At 51.9% G+C, this 23610-nt stretch overlaps 3 protein-coding genes and 1 non-coding gene across 9 annotated transcripts in view; all 4 read right to left on the bottom strand.

Moving 5' to 3' along the window:
- TNXB (tenascin XB) overlaps positions 1-4264 on the bottom strand; it is a 72635-nt gene extending 68371 nt beyond the window's left edge. Inside the window, 2 exon segments of the mRNA XM_030315139.1 lie at positions 3726-3925; positions 4237-4264. The gene's annotated coding sequence lies outside the window, so the exon portion shown is untranslated.
- A 5094-nt stretch (positions 4265-9358) lies between these two features.
- ATF6B (activating transcription factor 6 beta) lies at positions 9359-18907 on the bottom strand. Of its 6 annotated transcripts, none has more exons than XM_030315142.1 (19): positions 18788-18906; positions 18331-18410; positions 18119-18197; positions 17777-17868; positions 17117-17252; positions 15132-15224; positions 14370-14455; positions 14092-14227; positions 13872-14003; positions 13593-13726; positions 12736-12921; positions 12551-12642; positions 11953-12132; positions 11676-11786; positions 11412-11493; positions 11133-11203; positions 10798-10909; positions 10573-10657; positions 9359-10049 (listed from the first exon to the last, which is right to left on the bottom strand). In XM_030315142.1, exons 1-19 carry the CDS (start codon positions 18891-18893, stop codon positions 9820-9822), a joined length of 2223 nt encoding a protein of 740 aa, XP_030171002.1. In that variant the 5' UTR covers positions 18894-18906; the 3' UTR covers positions 9359-9819. The 6 variants fall into 6 exon arrangements, with proteins under 6 accessions (XP_030171002.1, XP_030171001.1, XP_030171000.1 ...); XM_030315141.1 differs by having other exon boundaries at positions 11133-11200; positions 18779-18906; XM_030315140.1 differs by having other exon boundaries at positions 18779-18906.
- LOC115515191 lies at positions 15591-15697 on the bottom strand. The gene has a single exon (XR_003969222.1). It is a non-coding gene; the product is annotated as a U6 spliceosomal RNA (small nuclear RNA).
- Positions 18908-19403: 496 nt separating the features above from the next.
- FKBPL (FKBP prolyl isomerase like) lies at positions 19404-20987 on the bottom strand. Its single transcript, XM_030315148.1, has 2 exons — positions 20820-20987; positions 19404-20566 (listed from the first exon to the last, which is right to left on the bottom strand). Exon 2 carries the CDS (start codon positions 20475-20477, stop codon positions 19428-19430), a length of 1050 nt encoding a protein of 349 aa, XP_030171008.1. The 5' UTR covers positions 20478-20566; positions 20820-20987; the 3' UTR covers positions 19404-19427.
- Positions 20988-23610: the final 2623 nt, after the last annotated feature.

The raw sequence follows: 23610 nt of genomic DNA on the forward strand, positions 1-23610 counted from the left end.
TCTCCCACCTCATCACCCATAACACTTCCCTCCCTCTCTCCATTCCAGTCCCACTGACCTTACATCCCTCACCATCTTCCCAGACTTTTGTATATGTGAAACCCTCTTCCCTTCCCTCGTGGCCTCCTTATCCCTTATGTCTCAACTTCATGTTGCTTCCTCAGGGAACCTTTCCTGCCCAGGTCAGGTTCCCCCTCACATCAAAGCACCATGTAACTCCCATTTGTACCATGTATAACAATTTATAATCATATATTTATTGGTGGGATTATTTTAATACTTTTTTGTCTACACTCAATCTTACCTACTAGATTATAAGGTCCATGAGGGCAGGCATGGCCCTGATTTTTTTCTTGGCTGTTGTATCCTTGCATCTAGACGTATTAGGTGCTCGATAAATATTGACCATATGAGTGAGTGAAAAGTTCAGTTTAAGCTGAGGACTAGCATCAGGGCTAGAACCAAGAACAGGACCAAGGTCAGGGCTAGGACCACGGACAGTGTCTGGGACAGGAAGTTGGATAGAAACCACAGCACAGGCAGAAACTGGCTAGAGAGGCCAGGTGTGGATTCTGGCAGGGCCGGATAGTGCAAGCACTTTAGAAAACCATTTTGCAGAATCTATGAAATCTACCAGAGCTCTACGAGAACCCTATGATCCGCCAATTCCACCCCCAGGAATATACCCATCAGAGCAGTACTACTCATAATAGCCCAAACCGGGAACTACCCAAATATCTCACCTCAGTAGAATGGATTAAATGAAGCATGGTTTATTCATACTGCAACTATATGTAGTAACATGGATGGATCTCACCTATACGGGGTTGAGCAAAAGAAGCCAGACGCAAGAGAGAACATGCTGTAAAATTGTATTTATATGAAGTCTGAGGAGGGACAACGTTAATCAGTAGTGTTACAGGTCAGAGGTGTGGTGCTCTTGGGGGAATAGCGACCAGAAGGGCATAGTGGGGAAATTCTGAGGTGCCAAGAATATCCTGTGTCTTGATCTAGGTGCTGGTATCCAGCTGTTTGTGGAATCCACTGAAGCAAGGATTGGGCCGCACAGAAAGACAAAAGGTGTTCAGGGTGAGCCAGGGCAGGGGGCTGCGGCAAAGGGACACGGAGGGTTCAGTCCAGGTGAACGGTTAAGGAGAGGTGTAGGCAGGCGCTCAGCTCTTCTGGACCAGAGACTGGAGAGAGGAGGGCAGGGTGAGTGTGGAAACGCTGACCGGTGAGGAGGGAAGGGACGGTGACCAACACACACACATTTCCTGGCTTCCTACCCATAAACTTCTTGAGTCTGAGAAAAGGGAGTTTTCAGGGCTCCCCGCCACCAGCCCAGAAGAGACGGAGGGAAAGCTGGACAACAGTGAAAGAGCATTTCCACACTAAGAGGCACCGTGCCGGAGAAGGTCCAGGCAGAGAGGCCTGGCATGCAGACAGCTGCCCTTCCCTGGGCCCCTTGGCCCTTCTGTCAGCTTGGAGTGTAGCCTTGGGTACAAGGTGGGCTCTGACCTACCCTCAAATCCTGTCACTCTGTGTCTAAGGCCATGCAAACCAAGGGGTGCATGCACACACAAACACATGTACACATCCAAATATACCGGAGTGTGCACTCATCCACAAATACAAGTATGAACACACTTATACACAAATAAACCTGCATCTTTGCAGGCACGCATGTGTGAGTGTGTGCACAGGTGTGTGTGTGCACAATCTCCTCTTCACGTCTCCTCCACACGTATTCATTGGGTGATGCCTAAGAAAGCTGATTTCTCACTGGCTCAGGGGGCAGCTGTGTGAGGCAAAGAACATAGTTGGAACCAGATGAGAGGCCCTGCTCTAAAGGGAAGCAGCAGATACCTGGTGCCCCACACCCCTGAGGGCCTTTGTCAGTTGTCTGGTCCCCCTCCCCACCACTGGATCCTGCATCTTTCCCTACTCAGTGGTGGGGTGGGGGAGGGGGACAGGTTCCCTGCTGCAGGAAGGAGAGAAGCTGGAAGGTAGCAAGGCAGGCCTGAGAGGATAGGGGTAGCCTCCCCAGTTCACAGCCTGGAGCCTCCTTCCCCACCCCCACTCCTGCCCTGTCACCACCTCTCCACTCCCCACCTCCAACTCTGGGAAGAATTCTGCTCTTCTCTCAGCACTAGGAAAGCAAAGGACTTGGGTGTTTCTTGTGTTTCCCCCTCATCATCCCCCCCTACTGCTGTGTCTGGGGCGCCTTTCTGCAGTGGGGAGGGGGGACATGGCTTCCCCCTTTTGGCATCCTCCTCACAGTTGGAGGGCTGGCAGAGATGGGGGCATCCTCCCAAGCTGTGACTCAGCTTGCCTGGTATTCATATTGTGGCCAACTTTGACACTTTGCTCATCAGGGACTGTTGGTCCCAAGAGGTGTGAAGAAGGGCCGGCTTCCATGAGGGATGTTCCAGAGTTGGGCGATTTGGGCCCCACCCCCCTGCCTCCCTCTGCCCCTCATGCCACCTGAGTGGTGAAAGTAGAAGGATTCCAGGAGTGTGAGAGGAAGGAGGGAGATGGGGGGTGGATGGTTCCAGATATTGGGTTGAAACCAGAAGGTAAGGAGGTGCCAGGGAGGGGGAATTTGGGGGGATCCAGATGCCCTTTATTCTGGGGAGCTAATGGGCCAGAGGAATGGAAAAAGTAAGAGGATTTCTGGGCCCCCAGTGGGAAAGAGTCAGGGGGCAATGAGAGACAGGAAGGCGGGTTCAGGTCCTGCACTGAGTGACCAGGACTCAGGGGGAAGGAAGTCTGAAGAACTAAGGTGCCGTGTCTCCAAGGGAGTGGAGACAGGGGAGAGAAAGAGGGGAGGGAGCGGGGATGCGGGAAGCGGGTGGGGACTGGAAGCGGACAGCCGGCAGCTGCGGTGTTTCCGACTTGCTTCCCAGTAGTTCCTCCGGGTTCCATTTCCAGTTGTTTCCAAGCCATTAAATTCTTTCCAGGCGAGATAAGGGGCCCGCCCGCCCCACCCAGGGCGTGTCACGTGTAGGGGGCAGGGGGAGGTTTAGACGGACAGAAGCAAGGAGAGCCCGGAAGGGGGACGGAAGGAAGACGGAGCTCCTGTGCCCCTGGAGGCATCTCTTAGTCAGCCCGCCCCGCTGAACCGTGAGTCATGGGTGCAGAGCTCTCAGCCAAGAACAAGTTTTAGGATCCTTTCCGCAAGCTCTGTGCCCTTCCCAGACCTGGGAATCCTGACTTTGCTTCATTTCAGAGTTTCTTAAAGGGTCAAGACCCCCAGACCTCCCTCCCAGATCCTGTAACCCACATGCTGAGAGGCTCCCTCTGGCACCTTCCCGGAGGTCTAGCCTCCGCTGCTCCAACCAGAGCACTTGGGGTCCCAACCAGAGCACTTTACTCCTGAGATCCAGCTGGCCACTGGTTCAGCCTCCAGCCCCTTGTTTCCCCTAGTGAGGGCACCTCCGAGTCCTACCTCATCGATAACCACCTTCACCCTGGTGCCACCACCTGATCCCATCCAAACCCTGCGCGCGCGCGCGCGCGCGCGCGCGCGCACACACACACACCCTCCACAGGGAGTCTAGTCCCCAGTGCAACGTCCCTTTTCCTCTGTCTCAACAGAAAGTCTCTGCTCTGCGAGGCTCTCCTGAGAGCTCTCCCGTCACACCTTCGCCTGGGGTGTAGGGGTAGGACAGAGTCCCCACCGCTCCCAGCTCTTCCCTTGTTCTCCCCAGAGCTCTGCTGCTTACCTGGGCAACAAGCGGCTGCAGTGCCTCTGCACCTGCTCTGTCCCTGATCTTGGGAGGGGAGTTCTCAAGACAGGGCAGAGCTACCGTGTCTTGGCAGCCCTGAGCTCCCTGGAGGTCCCCTTGCTTGTTCCCTGCAGCAGGGGCTCACGGAGCTGCGACCCGACCGTCGATCTCGGCAGCGACAGCAAGAAGGAGGGAGCCTGCAGTGAGCAGGGGGAGGAGAAGGGGAGGACCAGCATGAGGTCAGGGAGGGGAGCGGAGATAGGGCAGGTCCTCCCACCCCTCCAGTCCCTGCCAGGCCTTCCCAACGTCATCGAATGCCACCCCTCCTCCCCTCCCTGTCTGGGATCACCGAGTCTCACAATACCGTCTTGCCTCCTGCATCCCTGGTCCTACCTCCCACACCCTTTCCTTGTCCCATTTTTACTCTTCCTCCCCACCCTAGTTTTTGCCCAACCTGACATCCCCAATCCTTTATGCCATTTCTCCTTCCCCCCCACCATTTCCCCACCTGTTGCTCCTGCTCTCTCACTGGGTTCTCCTCTCTACCGGCACCCTTCCTCTTGGCCAGCCCCTTTTCCTCCTCCCTCCCTGGCACCTCCTCTCCCACCTCTGCCCTGCTCCCACTTTGCTCCAGCTTGGATCCTGTCCCTCCTGCCTGTTGCCCAGCACTGGTTCTTTCTCTGCTCCCCCACCCCCCCTTCCCCACCCCAGCCACTGCCATTCTTTCCTGGGAGTGTGGGGCAGGGGCAGGGGTGAAGGAAACCCCCCTCGACCCTTTCCTGCCTGGTCCCTTTGCTTCCACCTGCACCTGTCTCTTCCTCTCCTATCTTTTCTGCTGGCCCTGTCCTTACACTGCCTCTCCCATCCATTCTGGTCAGTCCACCTGTTCTCACCTTGGGATCACTGCCCCCTTTTCATTCGCCTACCTCAGCAAATTCCAGAGAAATGGCAGATGAGGCTTGAGTGCTTGGCTGAGCACCAAGATATATGACTTGGGAAGGAAGTTGGGGTTCAGGAGAGACAGGGAAGAGAAGCTGGAAATTTAGGAGAGAGGCTTAGGGAGCCTTAGCTCCCTTAGCTAGAGGCGGGAGGCAGATAGGGGGGGGGGGGTAATGAATGGGAGGGTGTAGTCAGCAGAAAGCCGAAAGGAGCTGATGTTGTTTGGGTGCTACAGGGGAGCAGGAGCAGAGGTAGGAAGAGTTGGGGGCTCAGGAAAGAAAGCACTTTGACCTCAGGCAGAGACAGGAAGACTGATGCCAGAGGAGAGGGCAGCAGACACTCCCACATAAAGATGGCTCTTTCTCTGGCTCCATATCCCTTTGTGCTCCCTGCCCTTATGATGGATGGGCTGAAAAGAAGACTTTTGTCACAGAAGTATCCAGGGTGAGGCAACCCCACCAGGTTTCACAGGGATTGAGTTCTTGCTACCCCGCTACCAACCTCATCATCAGGGAGTAGCTTGGCCTAGTCACAGGTGATGGGTGAAAGGGACCTGGAGGAGCCTGTATGTGCCCATCTGCCACTTAGGTTGGGGCACAGGTGTCTGCACCCCAGACTGGATCCCCCTGGTTACAGGTGTGTGTTGTTCCTGCATCAGGGCACACTGGCACAGTGTATGGCTGCCACATGCCCAGTTAGCTCCCTGTGGCCGAGGGCAAAGGCTTGCATGGACCCTCGCGTGGGTGTCCCCGTGTGTGTCTGGGTGTGTGTGTGGCTGTTTTTTTCCTGGCTTTGATGGGGAGGATGAAGTCAGCATCTTGGACGGAACTGGGCTCAGCTTCCTTCCTCTGCCTTGGCCCAAAGCCCCCAGAGCCTGGAGTGGGTAATAGCTTCCCTCTGATTGGGAGGGCTGGGGGGAAGCACATGAAAGGGTGAGGAGGGAGAGTCTGAAACAGCATTATTTGGGGAGAACAGAGTGCACAGAGGATGAATTTTCTCTCACATCCCCAGATTTTGGTAATTCCATCTCATGGTTATAGCCATTGTTCTTCCTATGTCTTATTCTTGGTTTTACGATTTACTAAGTATGGCCACCATAAGTATACTTGTCCCACAGAGTGGCCAGGAGCCCCTGGAGATGTGAGAACTCGAAGGATGGCTGTGGGGTGTTCTGGAAGTCCACGACTAGGAACAGATGGGATACGAATCTCAGAGAACAGAATGGGATTGCAAACATTTACAAGGTTACAAGGCATTTGGAGAAGCCACTGTAGGCTTAACAGACATAATTCCAGTTTCTGAGATCATCATTGTCTAAAATTTGATTCACCCCCTGGATTCCAGCTCTTGGAGGAGCTCCCGTCTTACATGTTTGCATTTCATCAGTAAAGCACAGACATTGCATCACGCAGGTGCCTAATGAATTCTTGTCACTGTTGAGTTATGAAAAGACTGGGTGAGAAGGATGGGGAAAGGGAGTCTGGCAGGAGCCCCAGACCTAATGGTCAGAGCCGGTTGCCTTCACTGAGGTGTTTCAGGTGACGGTAGAAAGATCGGTGTTGCTGACAACTGTCCACATGCTCTGGCTTGTGGTCTCAGAATCCTAGGTCCAGGTGTCTTCAGCTCTGGGCGCCCATCCTTGAAAGAACCTCCATGTCCCGGTCCTGACCTCAGGAGGATATGGGAGAAAAGATACAGACAGGAAGGAAAGGAAAGACCAGGAGAAGGGAGGGAAGAAAAAGAATGAGGGCAATTAAGGGCAAGGACCTGAAGGAGAAGAGAAGGAATGAAGAGAGGCCAGGGGCTGTGATCCAAGGGAGCAGTCCCAGAGAGGGGGAAGAGAGAAAAACAGTTGTACTGGGCTTCCGTTGACAAAACACTTTCCAACACAGTGCAGGCATTTGATCAATCCCACTTTGTGGCTGAGGAAATGGAGGGTCACAGACATTAGGTGACTTGTCCAAGGGACTTTGCTAGTGGCGATAAAGGTGAGCCTCAACCCAGGTTTTCTGATTCCAAAGCATGTATTCTCTCCCCTTCCCCAGGAACAGCCTTGGAAAGATGCAAGGCTTAGGGCAGAAACAAATGAAGGGGCTTCTGGAAGAACTTGTTTGAGAAGGAAGGGTAGAAGATCTGGATTTCTAGAACTTTTTTTCTGCATTCAGTTGCTATGCAGATTTGGTAAGAAACCACCAAGTTTAAGATAGGGGACTCAACATTCCACTACTGAGGGGTGGGACTGGGAGATGGTGAGGAAGGGGAGCTCAGAGAGAAGAGACAGCCTGACATGAGATGGAAGAGAACCACGAGGCTGGGGCTGAAAAGGGGGCCACAGAGCCACAGAAGGAAGGATTTGGACCCATAAAACTTCCTTTGCCTGGAGACGCGGGTGTGGGGAGAAGGGAGGGGGGAGGACATTTCTATCTCGTGACAAAAGAAAGTCACACAATTGTTTTGTTCTCTGCTCTGGGGCGGGTGGGCGCCTGTATTTACCAGAGGGACCGAGGTCGCTGTGGCAACCACACATCTGGGCCCCCGAATCCAGATGTGCTGTATCCAGAAGCCATAGCAGAACGATGAGGCAAGCATTAGGCTCTCTAGTCCTGGCCCCCACAGCTGGGAAGAGGACAGGGGATTGCAGTGGTGAAGGGGGAGGAAGGGGGAGAGGGCTGAAGCGGGGGAGAGGAGAGGAAGTCGCCCCACAGGACAAGGAATGTGGACAGAGGAACAGGAACGGGGAGGGGGTGGCATGAAAAGGGAGGAGTTGAGCACAGGGTCAGCAGCAGGAGGAGGTGAGAAGAACAAGTAAAAAGAAAGGGAAGAGAGAGTGGAACAGGAGGGAGGAAGGGCAAAACACAAAAGGGACAAGAAACAACAAGATGAACATAGACTGAAGAGTCCAAAAGAGAAGGTGAGGGCTCCCAGTGGGACAGAGGGCAAAGAGAGGTGGGAAAGGAAAGGAATTTGGTGCAAAGAGGCAGAGGCAATGGGTCAGGGAGGATAAGAGGAACAAAAGGCCGGATCCTGAGGAAGGAAAGCGGCCCAACAGAAAGACAAAGTGGGCCTGGGACAGGAGGGGCCAACAGGAGGTGCAGGAGTGACAGTGGCCATACACTGAGGTGGCCTGGGATAAGGCTGTGGCTGCAGAGCCACATGGGCCTGGAGGGCGGCAGCCAGAGACTGACCTGCCTTCACCTTCCTGCCTTGCACACCCCTGCTCCATGCCTCTCCTGATCCTTTCCACCACTCCACTCACTGGGCCAATAGTGTTGACTGCCAGTTCACATCAAGGTACCAGCTGTCCCCTGCCACTCAGCCAGATGCGCTGCAGGCCCGACCTCAGGGCCCCAAGTCTGAGATGCCAACACTCAAGCACTTTCCTGAGCTGGGGTCAGTACAGAGAGAGATGGGACAATGAAACAGTGATGAACCCAGTTGGGATTAAGAGTGGAATAGAGGAGAAAAGGACAGTGTAAATGGAAAGAGAAAGGTGTAAGGAACAAGGGACAGGTGCACCTTCCAGGGACCAAGCACTGTGAATATCTTTTACCCTTACACCAACCCTGAGAAGTAGGTAGGAGTATTCTGCTTTACAGATGAGGAAACTAAGGCCCCAAGTGTTTAAGTTACATATCAAGGGCATCCACTAATGAAAGGTAAAGCAGGGAATCCAACTCAGGTGATCTGTCTCCCAAATCCTTGCTCTTGCACTGGGCCTGGATAAGCCTCGAGGGATGTGGGGACAGGGAAGCCGAGAAGCTAGGGCTGTGCTCCGGAGGGAGGAGAGGCCTAGTTCCTGGGAGCCCTGGTTCCAGGTTGCCATAGTTACTCAGTCTGTTTTCACCCCAAACACAGTAATGGGGAGTGGGGGAGCCTGGCTAGACACGTGAGGTTCACCCCTCCTCCTTCAGGCCTGGGCTTGTGGCCCGGGCGGCCCCTGTCCAGTCATCTGGGCGTTGAGCCCAGGCCCAGCCCACACCCTCTAGCTGACCCAGGACACTCCTGCAGGGCCAGGCCTGAGGCGCTGCTGGACAGGAGCCGCCGATGGGATCCCCCCAGCTTGAGTGAGATTTGGCCCCTCACCCTGTCCTCTTCCCCTTCCTCCTAATTAGAAGCACAGCCTTTCCTGCCAGGTCAGTTCTCATCCTTTTCTTTCACCTGGACTCACAAGTCTCAGTCTCCCCAAGTTTAGGGCTAAGAAGATGCTCTTGAACATCTCCCCTTCCCTCCAAACACTGCCCCCTTCTCCACTGTGGCCCCTCCTTTCTGGCTCACAGCCTTCTGGCCCCAGCTCTGCTGTTTGTTCAAGTTGCTCGTCCTGGAAATCAAGGGAGGGGAGGGAGAACCTGCTAGAATGCAGGAGACCCAGGGACGCTGCTTACCCCAAAGGGCGTGGGGCCCCCTGTCCTTCCTGTTTACTCAGACACATTCCAGGGATCTGTATCCTCAGGGTGTCATGCCAGGAGACATCCCACCCTCATCCCCCCCGCCCCCCGCCGCCCCCACCGCTAGACACAGACATGCCCCAGTGTTGTAGGGGCGGGGACAAGGGAATGACATGAGGTCTGGGATCCCACACCCATCCCACCCCAGAGCCAGCTATGTCTTCAGTGCTTGGTTGTCTGATATACTGTCAGTACAGAAGCCACTTTCCCCCAATTCCCCGTCCTGAGCCAGGAAGGCAGTCACCATTCCTTCAACTCCCTCCAAGTTGTTTATTTAATAATAAAAAAGAAGTTATACATATACATAAACCTGATCTCCCACCACCATCCCTCCTTTACTCCCAGTAACTAGCTCCAAAATGTAAAAATGTCCCTTGTCCCTCCCGGGGACCAAATTCCCACCTCCACCCCCTAAACAGAGAAACAAAAGAATAAAGAGTGTGCAGGAGTCCACCTACCCCAAAACTTAATCTCAAAAGAAGCAGGAATTAGGGGTTCAGAGAAATGAGAGGAGCCCTATATTCCAAAAAGGGGTGAGAAGAAAGGTAAACCCCCTCACCCCCAAATAAGGGCTTAACCCCACACCCTGTCTTTCCTTTACCAATTGCCCCAAGCCCAGGGATCAGAGAACTTAGAAAAAACCCACTTGGTCACCCCCCACCTCCCGTCCCCCACCACCAGCTCTAAGTCAGTGTGAGTTGCACAGGTCAGGGGTGATTGAGGTAGAGGGGCTGGTGGGAGGCCTGGCGTGCCTGGCCAGCTGCAGAAGCTGGCAAGGGGCCACCTGTGGCATTGCCTGGGGTCGAGGATGGCTGTTTTCGGAGCGAGGGAGGCACCGTGGAGGTCTTGATGTGAATCACCCGGGTGTCCATGACCTCACACTCGATCTGCATCATCTCCTCATAGTCTCCTGGAGCCCCCCGGCCTGACAGGGTCTCTGTGAGAAGGAGAGAGTTAAGAAAGAGGAGAAGGAAAACAGAGAGGAAAAAAATAGAGGTGGGCAGGGAGGGAGGGGCAATGGTGAGGAGACGGTCCATAGCAGGAGTTGAATGAGAGGGTAGGGATGGGGTTGGTGCAGGGAGAGGAAAGGGGCAGGAAAAGCAGATGACATCGATGAGTCACAGAGGACACATATGATTGAGGTCACAGAGGAAAGGACAGCAAGAGAACACAGAAAGTGAGAATCTGGCCATTCCCAGCCCACCCCCTCTGCCCATACCTCCTTGAGCACCGTCACCAAGGGATGGCCTGCACCCTCGTCTTCCTCCCATGTCTCCTGCATTCGGTTTTTCTCTCCATCCATTTCCTGCATCTTCTCATCCAGGAGTCTAGTCTCTCTCTGGAATGGCCCACTCCTCTCTCCACTTCCCCCTCAGCTCCTCATGCTGGATCTCCCTATCAGAACCTCCCCATTCCTCGATTTCAGGACCCCTCCCCAGATCTGGCAGGGAGAGAATTACCATTGGGGGCCATGGCAGGCATCACCAGGGACATCTTGGGCCGAGAGGTCTTGTTGTGGCTGATGGCAGGGAGCAGCAAGTGGTCCTGGGAAACAAAGGGGCCGGGCCAGAGGGCTGGAGGAAAAGATGTGGACAGGCTCTCCCCACCTCTACTCTATAGCCTCAGCCTGAAGACAGATTGCTGGAGAGCGCAGGGTGACAGGGATGGGGCAGGGAAGGACTCACCCTTCGGAAGGACACAACATAAAATGTGTCTTCTCGTCGGTCAATTGCATCCAGGAACTCTGGCTGCGAACGGTCTGGGTGGCGATATAGCTGCAGCTGGCCCGCAGAATCCCTAGCCAGGAGGGGAAACAGGATTTGGGAGAAACTAAGCCCCATGCCCAGTCCCCACCGGGGAAGATGGGAGAGGGTAAGAGAAAAAGACACGAGACCCCAGTGGATGAGGGAGGCATAACGCCATTGGTGGCAATGATGACAGACACAGGATAGCTCCTGGGGGTGTAGCTCTTTAGAGTGAAACCTCCCTTAGTAACAGACAAGCACCCTCATAGACTCACCTTTCTGGGGGCCCAGGGGGTTGGGTGGGAACTGCCTTAACTGGAGGCGACTTCTTCCAGAGCTGAGACTTCTGGAAGGAGAAGTATCTAAGGATTTGAAGAGGGTGAAGGGAAAAGGGAAAGAGACAGACGGCCCCTGGAAGCTGATGCCACCTCACACCCACCCCTCCACTTCCCCCAAATGATCCCTCAAACCTCCACAATGAGATGCTCCCTCAAAATCCCCAGGACATTTAGTCTTCCAGTGGCCTTCCTTGAACCAGCCCTAGCCCCTCCTACCTGTTTCTCCTGGGCCCTCTGGGGGATCTTCCGCCGGCCTCTCTGGTGACGCTGGACCCAGCCGCTCAGCTCGTCCGCAAGCCTAGGGAAACAGAGGGGTAACACCTCTGTAAGGAGCCAGAGCTCCCATTTTCCTTGCCTGCGCACAGGAGAGGGAAGAGAGGGCAGGGAGAGCTGGTACTTCAGTACACAGGGATAGCCAGGCCGCCTGTGGAGGGGGCCTCAGAGGACAGGGAAGATGCCCCAGCTGGGGATCCCCCACACCTCAGGGACTCGGTTCGGTTGAAGTGCCGGCAATCAGAGGAGAGGAAGAGCTGATCCAGGTCTCTCAGCAGCAGCTCCTTGGCACTGCCCCCCGGGAAGGCTGTCAGGTTCCTGGAGTGAGGCAGGGAGGAGGCACTGATTAGAGGCTACCCCATGCCCCTCCCCAACAGAACAGGCAATGATGGCAGGAGAACTCTGGTTCCCCTAGGAAGAAAAAGTAAGTTTTGGAGAGGAGATACACTCAGCATCCCCAAAAGAGAGAGGGCCCTCTCCTTACCTGAAACTTGGCCGGCCTGGGGGGCTGGGCTGGGGCTCCTCAGGGCCCAGGGAGGAATCCTGGAGGGGTTCAACTCCATGAACCGGCTCTTGCGCTGAGAACTCCAGCAAGTGTCTCCGGGGTCGAGGCTCCTCTCCGCTCATCCGAGGAGAGATGGGAGCTGGAGGAGGGTCACTGATGCTGAGGATGAGGAAGGATCGAGTAAGGAATTCCAGCTTGGTCCAGGGGCTGGTTAAGATCATGGGCTCTGCAGAAAGCCTGCCTGGCTTCCAATCTATCCTGCAGAGCAAATCCCTTCATGTGTACAACGGGAATGAGAACCATCGCTACCTAATAAAGCCAGGAAGCACGAGGAGCTCAGCAAGCACTTAAAAGTCACTATCTTTACCATTGTTATTACCACCATCTGCTCCAGGACACACCATTTGAGAGAAATGATGGAAGGAGAAGGGACTGGCTGGATGCCCCGTGGGTGCTGAGGACAGCTGTGCTGCCTGCGTGTAAGTGGAATGAAAGGGCCTGTGCCAAGGCAGGCAGGCAGGCAGCTGTGAGGGTGGGCTCTACCCAGAAGCTTTGGGGGAGGCGGGGAAGGTCTCACCTGACAGGTCCAAAGTTGAAGGCAATGAAAAGAAGGAACACCATGATGCAGACCACCTTCCTGTTTCCAGACCCTAACTTGAGCTCGCTGTTCTAAGGTGAAAGAGAGAGATGAGAGAGGGGGTGAGTCATCCCCAAGGAGTCTGCCTGTATTCCCAGGAGCCTCCCTGGGACGGACCGTCTTACTTCGGCCAGCAGGGCCTCCAGCCGCCGCCGGAGGGCAGCATTCTCCCTGCGGAGCTGCTGGTTGTCGGCCAGCACAGCCTGCAGCCGAGCCTCCAGCCCCTGCAGATACTCCTTCTTCTTCCTCCTGGACTGGCAGGCCGACTCCCGGTTCTTGATCATTCGCTGCTGCCGCTTCAGCAGCTTTGCCTAGGGTACCGGGAGGATCAGAAAAGGAATGACAGAGGGGTGGGAGAGGGGAACTATGCCTCCCAACTTCAGGAACTGATTACCCAATGCTCACACTGGCCACTCTATCCCCTTCCTGACCTCTACGGACACAGCCAGAGACGGGTTATTCCTCTCTGCTAAAACGTTCCACAGAAGGAGCCCTTCTCTCAACCACTCCCTGCTCCTGTCCCTCACAGCTGAGAGAAGTCAGACTGTAGGAAGGACTTCCTCCATCCTGGTTCCTGGTGCAAACTCAGTTCCTTTCCTTGGTGGGTGGGGTCTTCCTTCCTCTCAATTCTTTTTAGGGCCCACACTTTAACTTTGCCATAATTAAAGAACACTTTACCTGGTTTTCCCCTAGGAAACAGCCTCCCTCTTCCAACTACTGCCACAACCATAACACAGTATGGGTCCCCTGCCTTAGATTTACTGACACCAATGCCATTTCTTCATCTTCAGTGTTAGCAAAACTAAGGATCCTAAAATTACAGAGTTGATACTCATATATAAACAGGGATCCACTCTGACCTTCAGGATCATCTATGGCTTTGCTTCCTCACTTTTCGATCCCTCCTCATTCCACAATTCTCTCTTCCATGGCAGACTTCCTCCCCATTACTAGTCTTACTCCTCTCCTCCCCAGTACTTACATCCACTTCAGGTGGGCATGAGTTCCCAGGCATAGGAGCTGGAACAATGCTCTTCCTCTCAGGCCTTGGAGCAGGGGGGGCCGGCCCCTCAGGCTGGACCCGAATAGCACCTTGGATGAGGACAACTGGTGACACTGGGGCAAGTGAGCAGGAGAAGGAGGTGAGAGCTGTTCTTGTGTCCATACCCGTACCTGAGCACCCAAGGGCTGGGAGCCTCAATGGCTGTGAGCTCCCCGAGAAAGTCAATCCAGTCCGGCTCCTTCTCTCCTATTTTAGTACCTGGGGGTGGTTGGACAAGAGGCTGCAAAAGGATGGTGGTGCTAGGAGGCACAGCTCTGGGTGGCATTGGGACAGTGGTTATCACCACAGGTTTGGGCTGCAGCGGTGGCTTCCGGGTGGGCAAGGCTTTGCCTGAAGGAAGGGAAAAGGAAGAAAGGAAGGAATGTCAGGACTAGAGGCCTCTTGCCGGGGATCCCAACATATCAGCTTGCCCCATTACCTAAGGAGCCATCGGAGGATGGGCCCATGCTGATCTGGACACCTCCAAGTGGGGGGCCTAGGACATCCCGCAGGAGACACCCTTGAGGGGATGGTGACTCTGTCTTCACTTCCAGTACCTCCTCTCCTATAAAACCCTGTGTTGGGCATTCCAAAAGATATGTGAGTCAGGAGGGATATCAAGGAGAAGGAGCTGAAGAAGAGAATGCTTTCATACCTCTGAGAGGCAGAAGGAGCTCACTGGAATGTCTGGAGAGAGTAAGAAAGGTTGAGGCTCACCTGGTTGGGGGACTCTGCTGAGAGCAGGGAAGCCTCAGAGTTGATGGAGGAAGATGGAGAGACAGGCTCTAGCTTGGTCTGGACATCTGTGGGGTGTCAGGATAATATAAAATGCTGGGTATCAGATAAACACTGAAGGAGAAGAGGATTAAGATAGGGGATGGAAGACATGGTCCTTCCCCCTTGTACCAAAAACTAAGACTATTCTGGCCCTAGGCATGCAATCCAGAAGGCAGAGAACTATGGGGTTGCTGACCTGCTGGCTCTCTTCCTACCTCTTTGCCCAGAACTTTCCTTTCTCCTTCACTGGCTCCTGAAGCTGTCTCTATGCTGACAGCAGCCAAGTCTGAATTTCTACCCTTGACTGCTCACCTGTGTCCCAATCCTGACTCCCAAGGTGCCTGCTGGTCATTCCTTTCTTGTGCCCCACCACCCACCCAAATTCAAGCTGGCCTTAAATGGGGCTCACAGCTTGTCCCTTCACACAAATTCCCTTTTTACTCCGTCAGGCTCCCAGGCACCAAATCACAAAGCCTCAGTCACCTCTGAGCCTTCCTGGCCTCTGTTAAATCCATCTGTGAGACTTGCTGGTCACCCCATGTGGGTGAAATAAAAGTCATCTGAGGGCCAGATTCAACCCCAAGGTCAACAGTCTGCTGCTACCTTTGGTCCATACAACTCTTTTGGGTACTTAATTATAGAACTGCCAATATTGCTATTTAAAAATTTCAACTTATGTTTATGAATAAGTAATATACTCACAAAACTCCAAAGGACCAAAAGGTAATTCAGTGAAGTGGATCTCCTTCCCTTTCTTGTCTACCAGCCACCTGGATCCCTCCTCAGAGATGATCACTATTTGATTATTAACCACGTGTTATGACACTCATGAGACTCTCCAAAAGCAAAGATTATGTTTTATGCTTCCTGTCTATCAAACTGATGGGTAAAGCACAGGCCCTCAGAAGATAACCTAAATACAAGGGGAGAATCGACTCCTTTGCAAAGTCCTCAACAGTCAAGGTTTATATCCTTATCTTTTTTTTTTTTTTTTTACATTTTAAATGTATATTTATATATAATATACATATTATATATAATGTATATTTTAAATATACAATTTTATTTTATTTTATTTTATTTTATTTTATTTTATTTATTTATTTTTTTATATATATGAAATTTATTGACAAATTGGTTTCCATACAACACCCAGTGCTCAAAAATATGGAACGCTTCACGAATTTGCGTGTCATCCTTGCGCAGGGGCCATGCTAATCTTCTCTGTATCGTTCCAATTTTAGTATATGTGCTGCCGAAGCGAGCACTATATCCTTATCTTGTTGGCGAACGTGATCTGTTTCTCTCTCCAAATCCATTTTCTATACTAATCTGCCCCGCCCTGAGGCTGGGGAGGAAAACAGAATGGACTGCATCACTGGGCTCCCTTGCCAAAGACAGGCAGTCCCAGGAAACCCTGAAGGCGCTTTGTAATCCACAACAGTGAATTCAGCACATTCCCTGGCCTGGGGGCTCGTGCTCTTGCAATACCTATCTGCCCTAGCATGAAACTCTGGCATCAAATCCTACACAGGAAGTCACTGCAATTCTTCCATTCTATGTCATTCTTTCTGCCTCTTTTCAGAATCCAAATATCTTTCTTGAGGAACTGTATCCAGTCCTGCCTCTCCATGATCCATTCTCTCTACTCTGTCACCAGAGTCAGCTTCCTAATCACACTGTTCTCCTGCTCAATTCTTCAGTCTCCCAACTGCCCATAGGATAAAAGCTAAGAGTCCCTTAGCACGGTTCTCACTTGGCCTGCAGCCTCTGCAACTTTCTTGCCATTTCCCACTCCCTCCTCACATCCACTCTGAGGAGATACAAGCTCCCTAGATACACACACACACACACACACACACACACACACACACACACGTGTGCGCACATGCCACAGTCCCCACATTCATCTTGTGCCTAATTTCTATGTGTCCTTCAAACTCAGTTCAGGAAATGCTTCCTCCAGGAGCACATCACTGATCCAGCCCCAATAGGGTGAGCTGCCCCTCTTATGAGTTTTCATGGCACCTTGCGATGTCTATCCTGGAGTTCCCACACCTGCAGCAACTGGTATCTGTCTTTCCCCTCCCTCCACACTACAAGATTCTTGGGTCAGCATGATGCTCACATCTTCATCTTGCATTCCCAGCACCCCGTCCAGTATGTGGCATGGAGTAGGTGCTCTATAAATGTTTACTGTGTAAACACCTAAGAGTAAATAAACTTAGTAACACTTAGTGAAATAGTGCAAGTAATGTTAACTGTAGGATCTAGGAGTTGAGTATATGGAATTTCAACTTTTCTGTATGTTTGAAAAATTTTTATAATAAAACTTCAGGGGTGGGAAATAAATAAATATGCCCTAAAGTACTGTCCATAAGTTTTTTAAAAATGCAAAGCAACGGGGCCGGGGCAGGGGGGACAGGTGCCTGGGTGACTTAGTCAGTTAAACGTCTGACATCAGCCAGGTCATGATCTCAGGGTACCTGAGTTTGAGCCCCACATGGCATCAGGCTCTTCCGGCTCTCCTCTATCAGCACAGAGTCTCATTCAGATCCTCTGTCCCCACTTTCTCTGCCCCTCCCCTGCTTGCTTTCTCTCTCTCTCTCTCCTGCTGCCTTGGTAAAGCCCCTCTCCCATCTACCCTGCCTTGGTAAAGCCTGGGGGTGGTAGCAGGCTGTTATTACCTGAGGGGTCATCAGAGGTGGGACCCACATTGATCTGGACCGTTTCAAATGGGGATGTTGGATCATCTCCTAGGAGGCAGAGTGGGGGTGCCAAGGACTCTGTCTTCACAACCAGCACCTCCCCTACAGCAGGGACCTGGGTGAGAGTTGGGTGAAGTGGTGGGGGGTCAGAAAAAATAAAACAAGGAAGGTGTTGAGAGCAAGAGTAAGAACAAAAGTTTTCACTGATTTTGACTAGCTTTTACTCATTACTAATTATTTGACATTCTGGTTTTACTGAGTATCTCCTTAAGCTGTCTCTGGCGCCTCGTTTTCTCTATATTATTCCTGGGAGGGTTGATGAAGTCTCATGATTTCGAATATTGCCTTAGAATGGACAACTGGGGCAAGAGCAATTTCAGAACTCTCAGCAGTTAACAACTCTCTTCTTCCTGGCCCCACCATGGCTGCCACATATCTCTATTTACTAAAATGACTCCATCTTCACTTACAGACAACCACAGAGGAGACATGGAAAATGAGGATATTAAAGAAATCCAAAGGCACCACCACTACTCCATGACCCATAGCACACAAAACATTTTCTCAGCACCTATGCATGAAGGGACTGGAACACCATCCCTGCCACAAACAGCAGAAGGAAGGAGATGGTTCTCTCACCTGGTTAGAGGGCTCTGTGGAAAGACGTGATGATTCAGAGCTGAGGGAGGAAGAGGAGCAGGGGGAGGACGGCTCAGACTTCACCTGAAGATCTGGAAGAAAGGGGTTGGGGAATAACCAGGAAGCAGAGCCTGAAGAGTCCAAAACGTGCCCAAAGCCTTGGAGGTGAGGATCCCCTCACCTGGGGCAAAGGGGAACGAACACATAAGGGGCTGAAGGAAAGAGGAGTGCACAGGCACTTATGAAGAGGAGGTGTGAGGATATAGGGGAGTGTGTAGTTCCTGGAAAACAGTGGAAAGAGAGGGTTTTGTAAGGATGCAGGAATCACAAGGGATATCTTACCTGGAAAGATAGGCAGGGGGTCCCAGGGTGGCTCAGGAGGGCTGACATCCATCCCCACGTCCAAGGAACTGCTGCCAAACTGAATAAAGAAGGACATTAGACGGCAAGAATGTGAAGGCAACGGCTTCATGAGCTCTGGCTTGGGGCTGAGTCCTTGTTCCGGGGCAACTCCCGACCCCCAAAGGTTAGAGACAAGGCTAGAGAAGCAGTACCGGGACATCCTGCTCCGGGCAACGGAAGAGCTGCGTCTGCTCCTCCGCGACATCATCTAAGCCAGTATACAAGGTGCTGTCTGCAAGAGATGAAGAGCATCAGGGGGTCGTCCGGTGGCCCAGCCTACAGATCTACACACAGCCCTGGGCCCATCCCTCATTGGCTCGGCTCGGCCAGACCTACCGCCCGCCCACTTGAAACGTGATACAGCCAAAGAACTTCAGCTCCTCCTTCCCCCACCCCGGAACAACTCGATGTTTCTGCAGGGAGCAGAGGTCTTTCCCAACTCCCGCATCCCCCCGAATGCACAACGAGCCCCCCTGCTCCGCCCTCTTTCGGGTGATGGATTCCGTATTTGCCCAGCCTTCCTCTATGGACCTCCGCTTCCTCCCTGCGTGCCTCAAAAGCATAGTATGCCACAGCCCTCCTCCCTCCCCCAGGCCTCACTCCGCAGACCCCAGTCCTCCGGGCTCAGCAAGTTATCGGTGAAAAAACGTGTTGGGTCCGCAATCTCGCTGAGCAGCATCAGTTCCGCCATCTTTCCCTCCCGCCCCCCAGCCATGAGACGGTCCCCAAGACCCGCCTCTCCCCATCATCAACTAATCAGTTGACTCTTAAAAAAAGGGGGCGGTGTCCCGGAAGCTCTACCGACCAGTAAGAGACCTGGGTGCTGAATACTTGAGATGGCTGGATAGGGCGGGCCAATGGGAGCACGGTAGAAGGACAGCACTCCCGCTGAACCGGGCTGTATAGTTTGCGCATGCGCCGGGCGGGACCCAACGAGAAAGCCTGGGAGATGTAGTTCCCGGGATTTAAAGGCCCGCCATCTCCCCCAATCCTAAATTCAGAAGTTTATGTATCGTCCATTTATCCTCGGATATGAATAAGCCCCCCAAAATGTAGCACAGGTGATCATATGGCTTTTAATGGTAAAAGAGGGAAGGAGGCGCACTGAGTCCACTGTTATCTCCCCTAAGAAAGCAAAAGCTAGGAATGAATGGGACATGGCTGAAACCCTCCCTCTTGGTCCCCTCAAAATCTCACGGCATAAACCACAATTCACAGGTTCCTGTCTCTTTTAAGATTTAACTTTTAATCAGCCAAACATCTTGCGCAGACCCTGAGCCAGCCCTGCATCTTGTTTCTTCCCCTGAATGATCACCTTTCCCAGCTCTTCCTGGGCTGCCCGGTTTTTGGGGTCTACCGCCAGCACCTTCCTGAGGTCAGCAGTTGCTTTTTCAAGGTTCCCAAGGGCAGCCTGGGCAACCCCCCTTCGGTACAAGGCCTTTAAATGGCCAGGTTCCCGCTCCAGCACTCGGTCACAGCTCTGGGCTGCCAACTGAGGCTGCCCTAGCAGCAACTGACAGGCAGCCAGATTGGCATGAAGAACAGTTCGTTCTGGAGGGCCGGGTGGGGGTAAAGTCAGCAGCAGCCGAAGAGCCCGTCCATAGCATCTGGCAGCCGCTTCAGGGTTCCCAGCTCGAAATAATTCTGTGCCCCTTGCACGTTCTTCCCTGGCCAAGGCCTCCTTCTCACTGGCCTCCAGCTCCCAGGAGTCCCTGCCCTGAGTGAAGGAGGCCAGTGTGAGCCTGAAAGGAGGTCCAGAGTGTTCAGAGAGCTGAAGCTCTGCCTCCTCACCTTGACACATGGACTCCAAGCATTTCTCTATGAGTTCCCCCCAAGTCCCCTCCCTCCATGGGCCTAACCCCATAGTTAGCTCGGTCCATCCCTCTGGCAGGCCTGACCCAAAAGGAAACCCAAACGCCAGTACCCGGCAGCAGGAGCCCAGCTTGGGTTTGTCCAAGCCATGGCCACGGATTATGATCTTTTTAACAAAGCTCCCATCCGGACAGTACCAGAGATCAGAAGCTTGAAGGGGCTCTGGCATCTCACTGGTTGATCCACGAGACTTAGCAGAGTTTCCTTGAAGTCCAGCGGCCAGTTTTTCAGTTCCTTGAGAATTCTCTAGAATTTGGCTGGCTTGATTTGGGCTCACTCTCAGCTCAAGGATTTCAGTAGGAGGGTCTGGGGATTGCTGCTTGATCTGGGTAGTTGAATCAAGGTTCTCCTGGGGGTTCTTTTCCCATTGTTGTTGCGGTTGAGAGGTGTCCTTCTCTCCCACTGGATTGACTGGTGGCATCTCCATTTGGCTGCCTGGTCCCTTCCACCGTGGGTGAATCCACCGTGGGTGAACAGTTTTGGTCAGAAAGGGGTGGATCAGTTTCAGGTCAGCACCTAAAAAGAACACCAAAACAATGCTAATGGCAGAATTCTTACTTAGACGTCCTTTTTGTCCTCCCCTGTCCTGGGACCCAGGCCCCCAGTCCTCAGTCTTTTTTTTTTTTCTTCCTCCAAAAATCCCTGTCGGACTAGAGCCTCCGGCCCACCCAAAACTAATCCAGAACTAATGCAGAACTATAAATTCCACAAATCCCTGCGGTTCGGGTAGCCGCCCCAACTACGGACACCCGATCGAGTCAAAAAGTACCTGGGCAGCCGAAACGCCTAGCCTGGTGGCAATATCCGGACCATTCGGATCACCTCTCCTTCCGAAGCTAAGTGCTTCCTGAGTACTGTCCTCAGAATCTTGCTCCACGGGGAGAAGACGGCCGTGGGCCAGGGGCATCTGGAGACAATAACAGCTAACCCTGAGCCCGCGAGGCTGCGAATCTAATCAAATTCCTGTCAACCAATCCGGCGGAGGGAGAGACCTGGTTAGCCCGCCTTTTGGACGTGACATCATTCCCCCCGCCCCCCCCGCAACCGGGAAGCTGTAGTCCTTAGCAACCGAACGTGGCCGAATCAAACCGAGCTAGCGAGGTCCGACTGGTCAGGTCATTGAGACTAAAAGTCTGGAGAAGTCCTGAAATGGGAGACTGGGGCTCAGGAGGGAGAGCGGGGGAATGACGGAGCTAGCGGTGACTGATGGCGGTAGCAATCTTTTTAGGTGAAGACCCCAGGCCCACCCGTGCCCTATGTTCAGGGCTCCCAGCCAGAGCCATCCAACCTACTCCTTAACCCATTCAGTCCAGGGTGCTGCAAGAGAAACCCCCAGGCCTCTTTTTCCTCATTTGCCCCTATGTCCTGGGATAGGGATTCCCTGGGATCACCTGAAGCTTCTTACCTGTTCCCTCATACTCATCACTGCCTTTCAAGTCTTCTTCCTGAAGAAATCTTAGTCCTTTTCAAACTTTGATGTGCATACATATCATTTGGGAAAAGTTAAATCTCAGGTTTGGATTTAGGAAGTCTGGGTTGGGCCCTACATTCTGCATTTTTCTTTTTCTTTTTTTAAATTTACATCCAAGTTGGTTAGCATATTGTACAATAATGGTTTCAGGAGTAGATTCCAGTGATTCATCCCTTATGTATAACACCCAGTGCTCATCCCAACAAGGGTCTTCTTTAATGCCCCTTACCCGTTTAGCCCATCACCTCACCCACAACTCCTCCAGCAACCCTCAGTTTGTTCTCTATATTTAAGAGTCTCTTATGTTTGGGGTGCCTGGGTGGCTCAGTCAGTTAAGCATCTGACTTTGGCTTAGGTCATGATCTCATGGTTTGTGAGTTCGAGCCCCTTGTCAGGCTCTGTGCTGACAGCCCAGAGCTTGGAACCTGCTTTGGATTCTGTGTCTCCCTCTATCTCTGTCCCTCCACTGCTTGCACTCTGTCTTGCTGTCTCTCAAAAATAAATAAAAACATTAAAAAAAATTTTTTAAGTCTCTTATGTTTTGTCCCCCTCCCTGTTTTTATATTATTTTTGCTTCCCTTCCCTTATGTTCATCTGTTTTGTATCTTAAAGTCCTCATATGAGTGAAGTCATATATTTGTCTTTCTCTGACTAATTTCGCTTAGCATTATACCCTCAAGTTCCATCCACGTTGTTGCAAATGGCAAGATTTCATCCTTTTTGATTGCCGAGTAATACTCCATTGTATATGTATACCACATCTTCTTTATCCCTTCATCTGTCCATGGACATTTGGGCTCTTCCCATACTTTGGCTACTGTCGGTAGCGCTGCTATAAACATTGGGGTGCATGTGCCCCTTTGAAACAGCACATCTGTGTCCCTTGGATAAATACCTAGTAGTGCAATTGCTGGGTTGTAGGGTAGTTCTATTTTTAATTTTTTGAGGAACCTCCATACTGTTTTCCAGAGTGGATTCACCAGTTTGCACCAGCAGTGCAAAAAAAGATCCTCTTTCTCTGCATCCTCACCAATATCTGTTGTTGCTTGAGTTAATTTTAGCTATTCTGACTGGTGTGAGGTGGTATCTCATTGTGGTTTTGATTTGTATTTCCCTGATGATGAGTGATGTTGAACATTTTTTCACGTGTCTGTTTAGCCATTTGGATGTCTTCTTTGGAAAAGTGTCTATTCATGTCTTTTGCCCATTTATTCACTGGGTTATTTGTTTTTTGGGTGTTCAGTTTGATAAGTTCTTTATAGATTTTGGATACTAACCCTTTATTTGATAAGTCATTTGCAAATATCTTCTCCCCTTCTGCCGGTTGCCTTTTAGTTTTGCTGATTGTTTCCTTCGCTGTGCAGAAGCTTTTTATGTTGATGAGGTCCCAATAGTTCATTTTTGCTTTTGTTTCCCTCGCCTCCAGAGACATGTCAAGTAAGAAGTTGCTGTGGCCGAGGTCAAAGAGGTTTTTGCCTGCTTTCTCCTCTAGGATTTTGATGGTTTCCTGTCTTAACGTTTAGGGCTTTCATCCATTCTGAGCTTATTTTTGTGTATGGTGTAAGAAAGTGGTCCAGGTTCATTTTTCCGCATGTTGCTGTCCAGTTTTCCCAACATCATTTGCTGAAGAGACTGTCTTTATTCCACCGGATATTCTTTCCTGCTTTGTCAAAGATTAGTTGGTCATATGTTTATTGGTCCATTTCTGGATTTTCTATTCTGTTCCATTGATCTAAGTGTCTGTTTTTGTGCCAGTCTTGATGTTTACATACTGTCTTGATGATTACAACTTTTTAATACATCTTGAAGCCCAGGATTGTGATGCCTTCTGCTTTGGTTTTCTTTTTCAGGATGGCTTTGGCTATTTGGGGTCTTTTCTGGTGCCATACAAATTTTAGAATTGTTTGTTCTAGTTCTGTGAAGAGTGATGATGTTATTTTGATAGGGTTTTTAATTTTTTTAATGTTTATTTATTTTTGAGAGAGACAGAGACAGAGCATGAGCAGGGAAGGGCAACGAGAGAGGGAGACAGAATCTGAAGCAGGCTTCAGGATCTGAGCTGTCAGCACAGAGCCTGACGCAGGCCTGA

Source organism: Lynx canadensis, chromosome B2, assembly GCF_007474595.2.
Source record: "Lynx canadensis isolate LIC74 chromosome B2, mLynCan4.pri.v2, whole genome shotgun sequence".
Classification (NCBI taxonomy): domain Eukaryota; kingdom Metazoa; phylum Chordata; class Mammalia; order Carnivora; family Felidae; genus Lynx; species Lynx canadensis.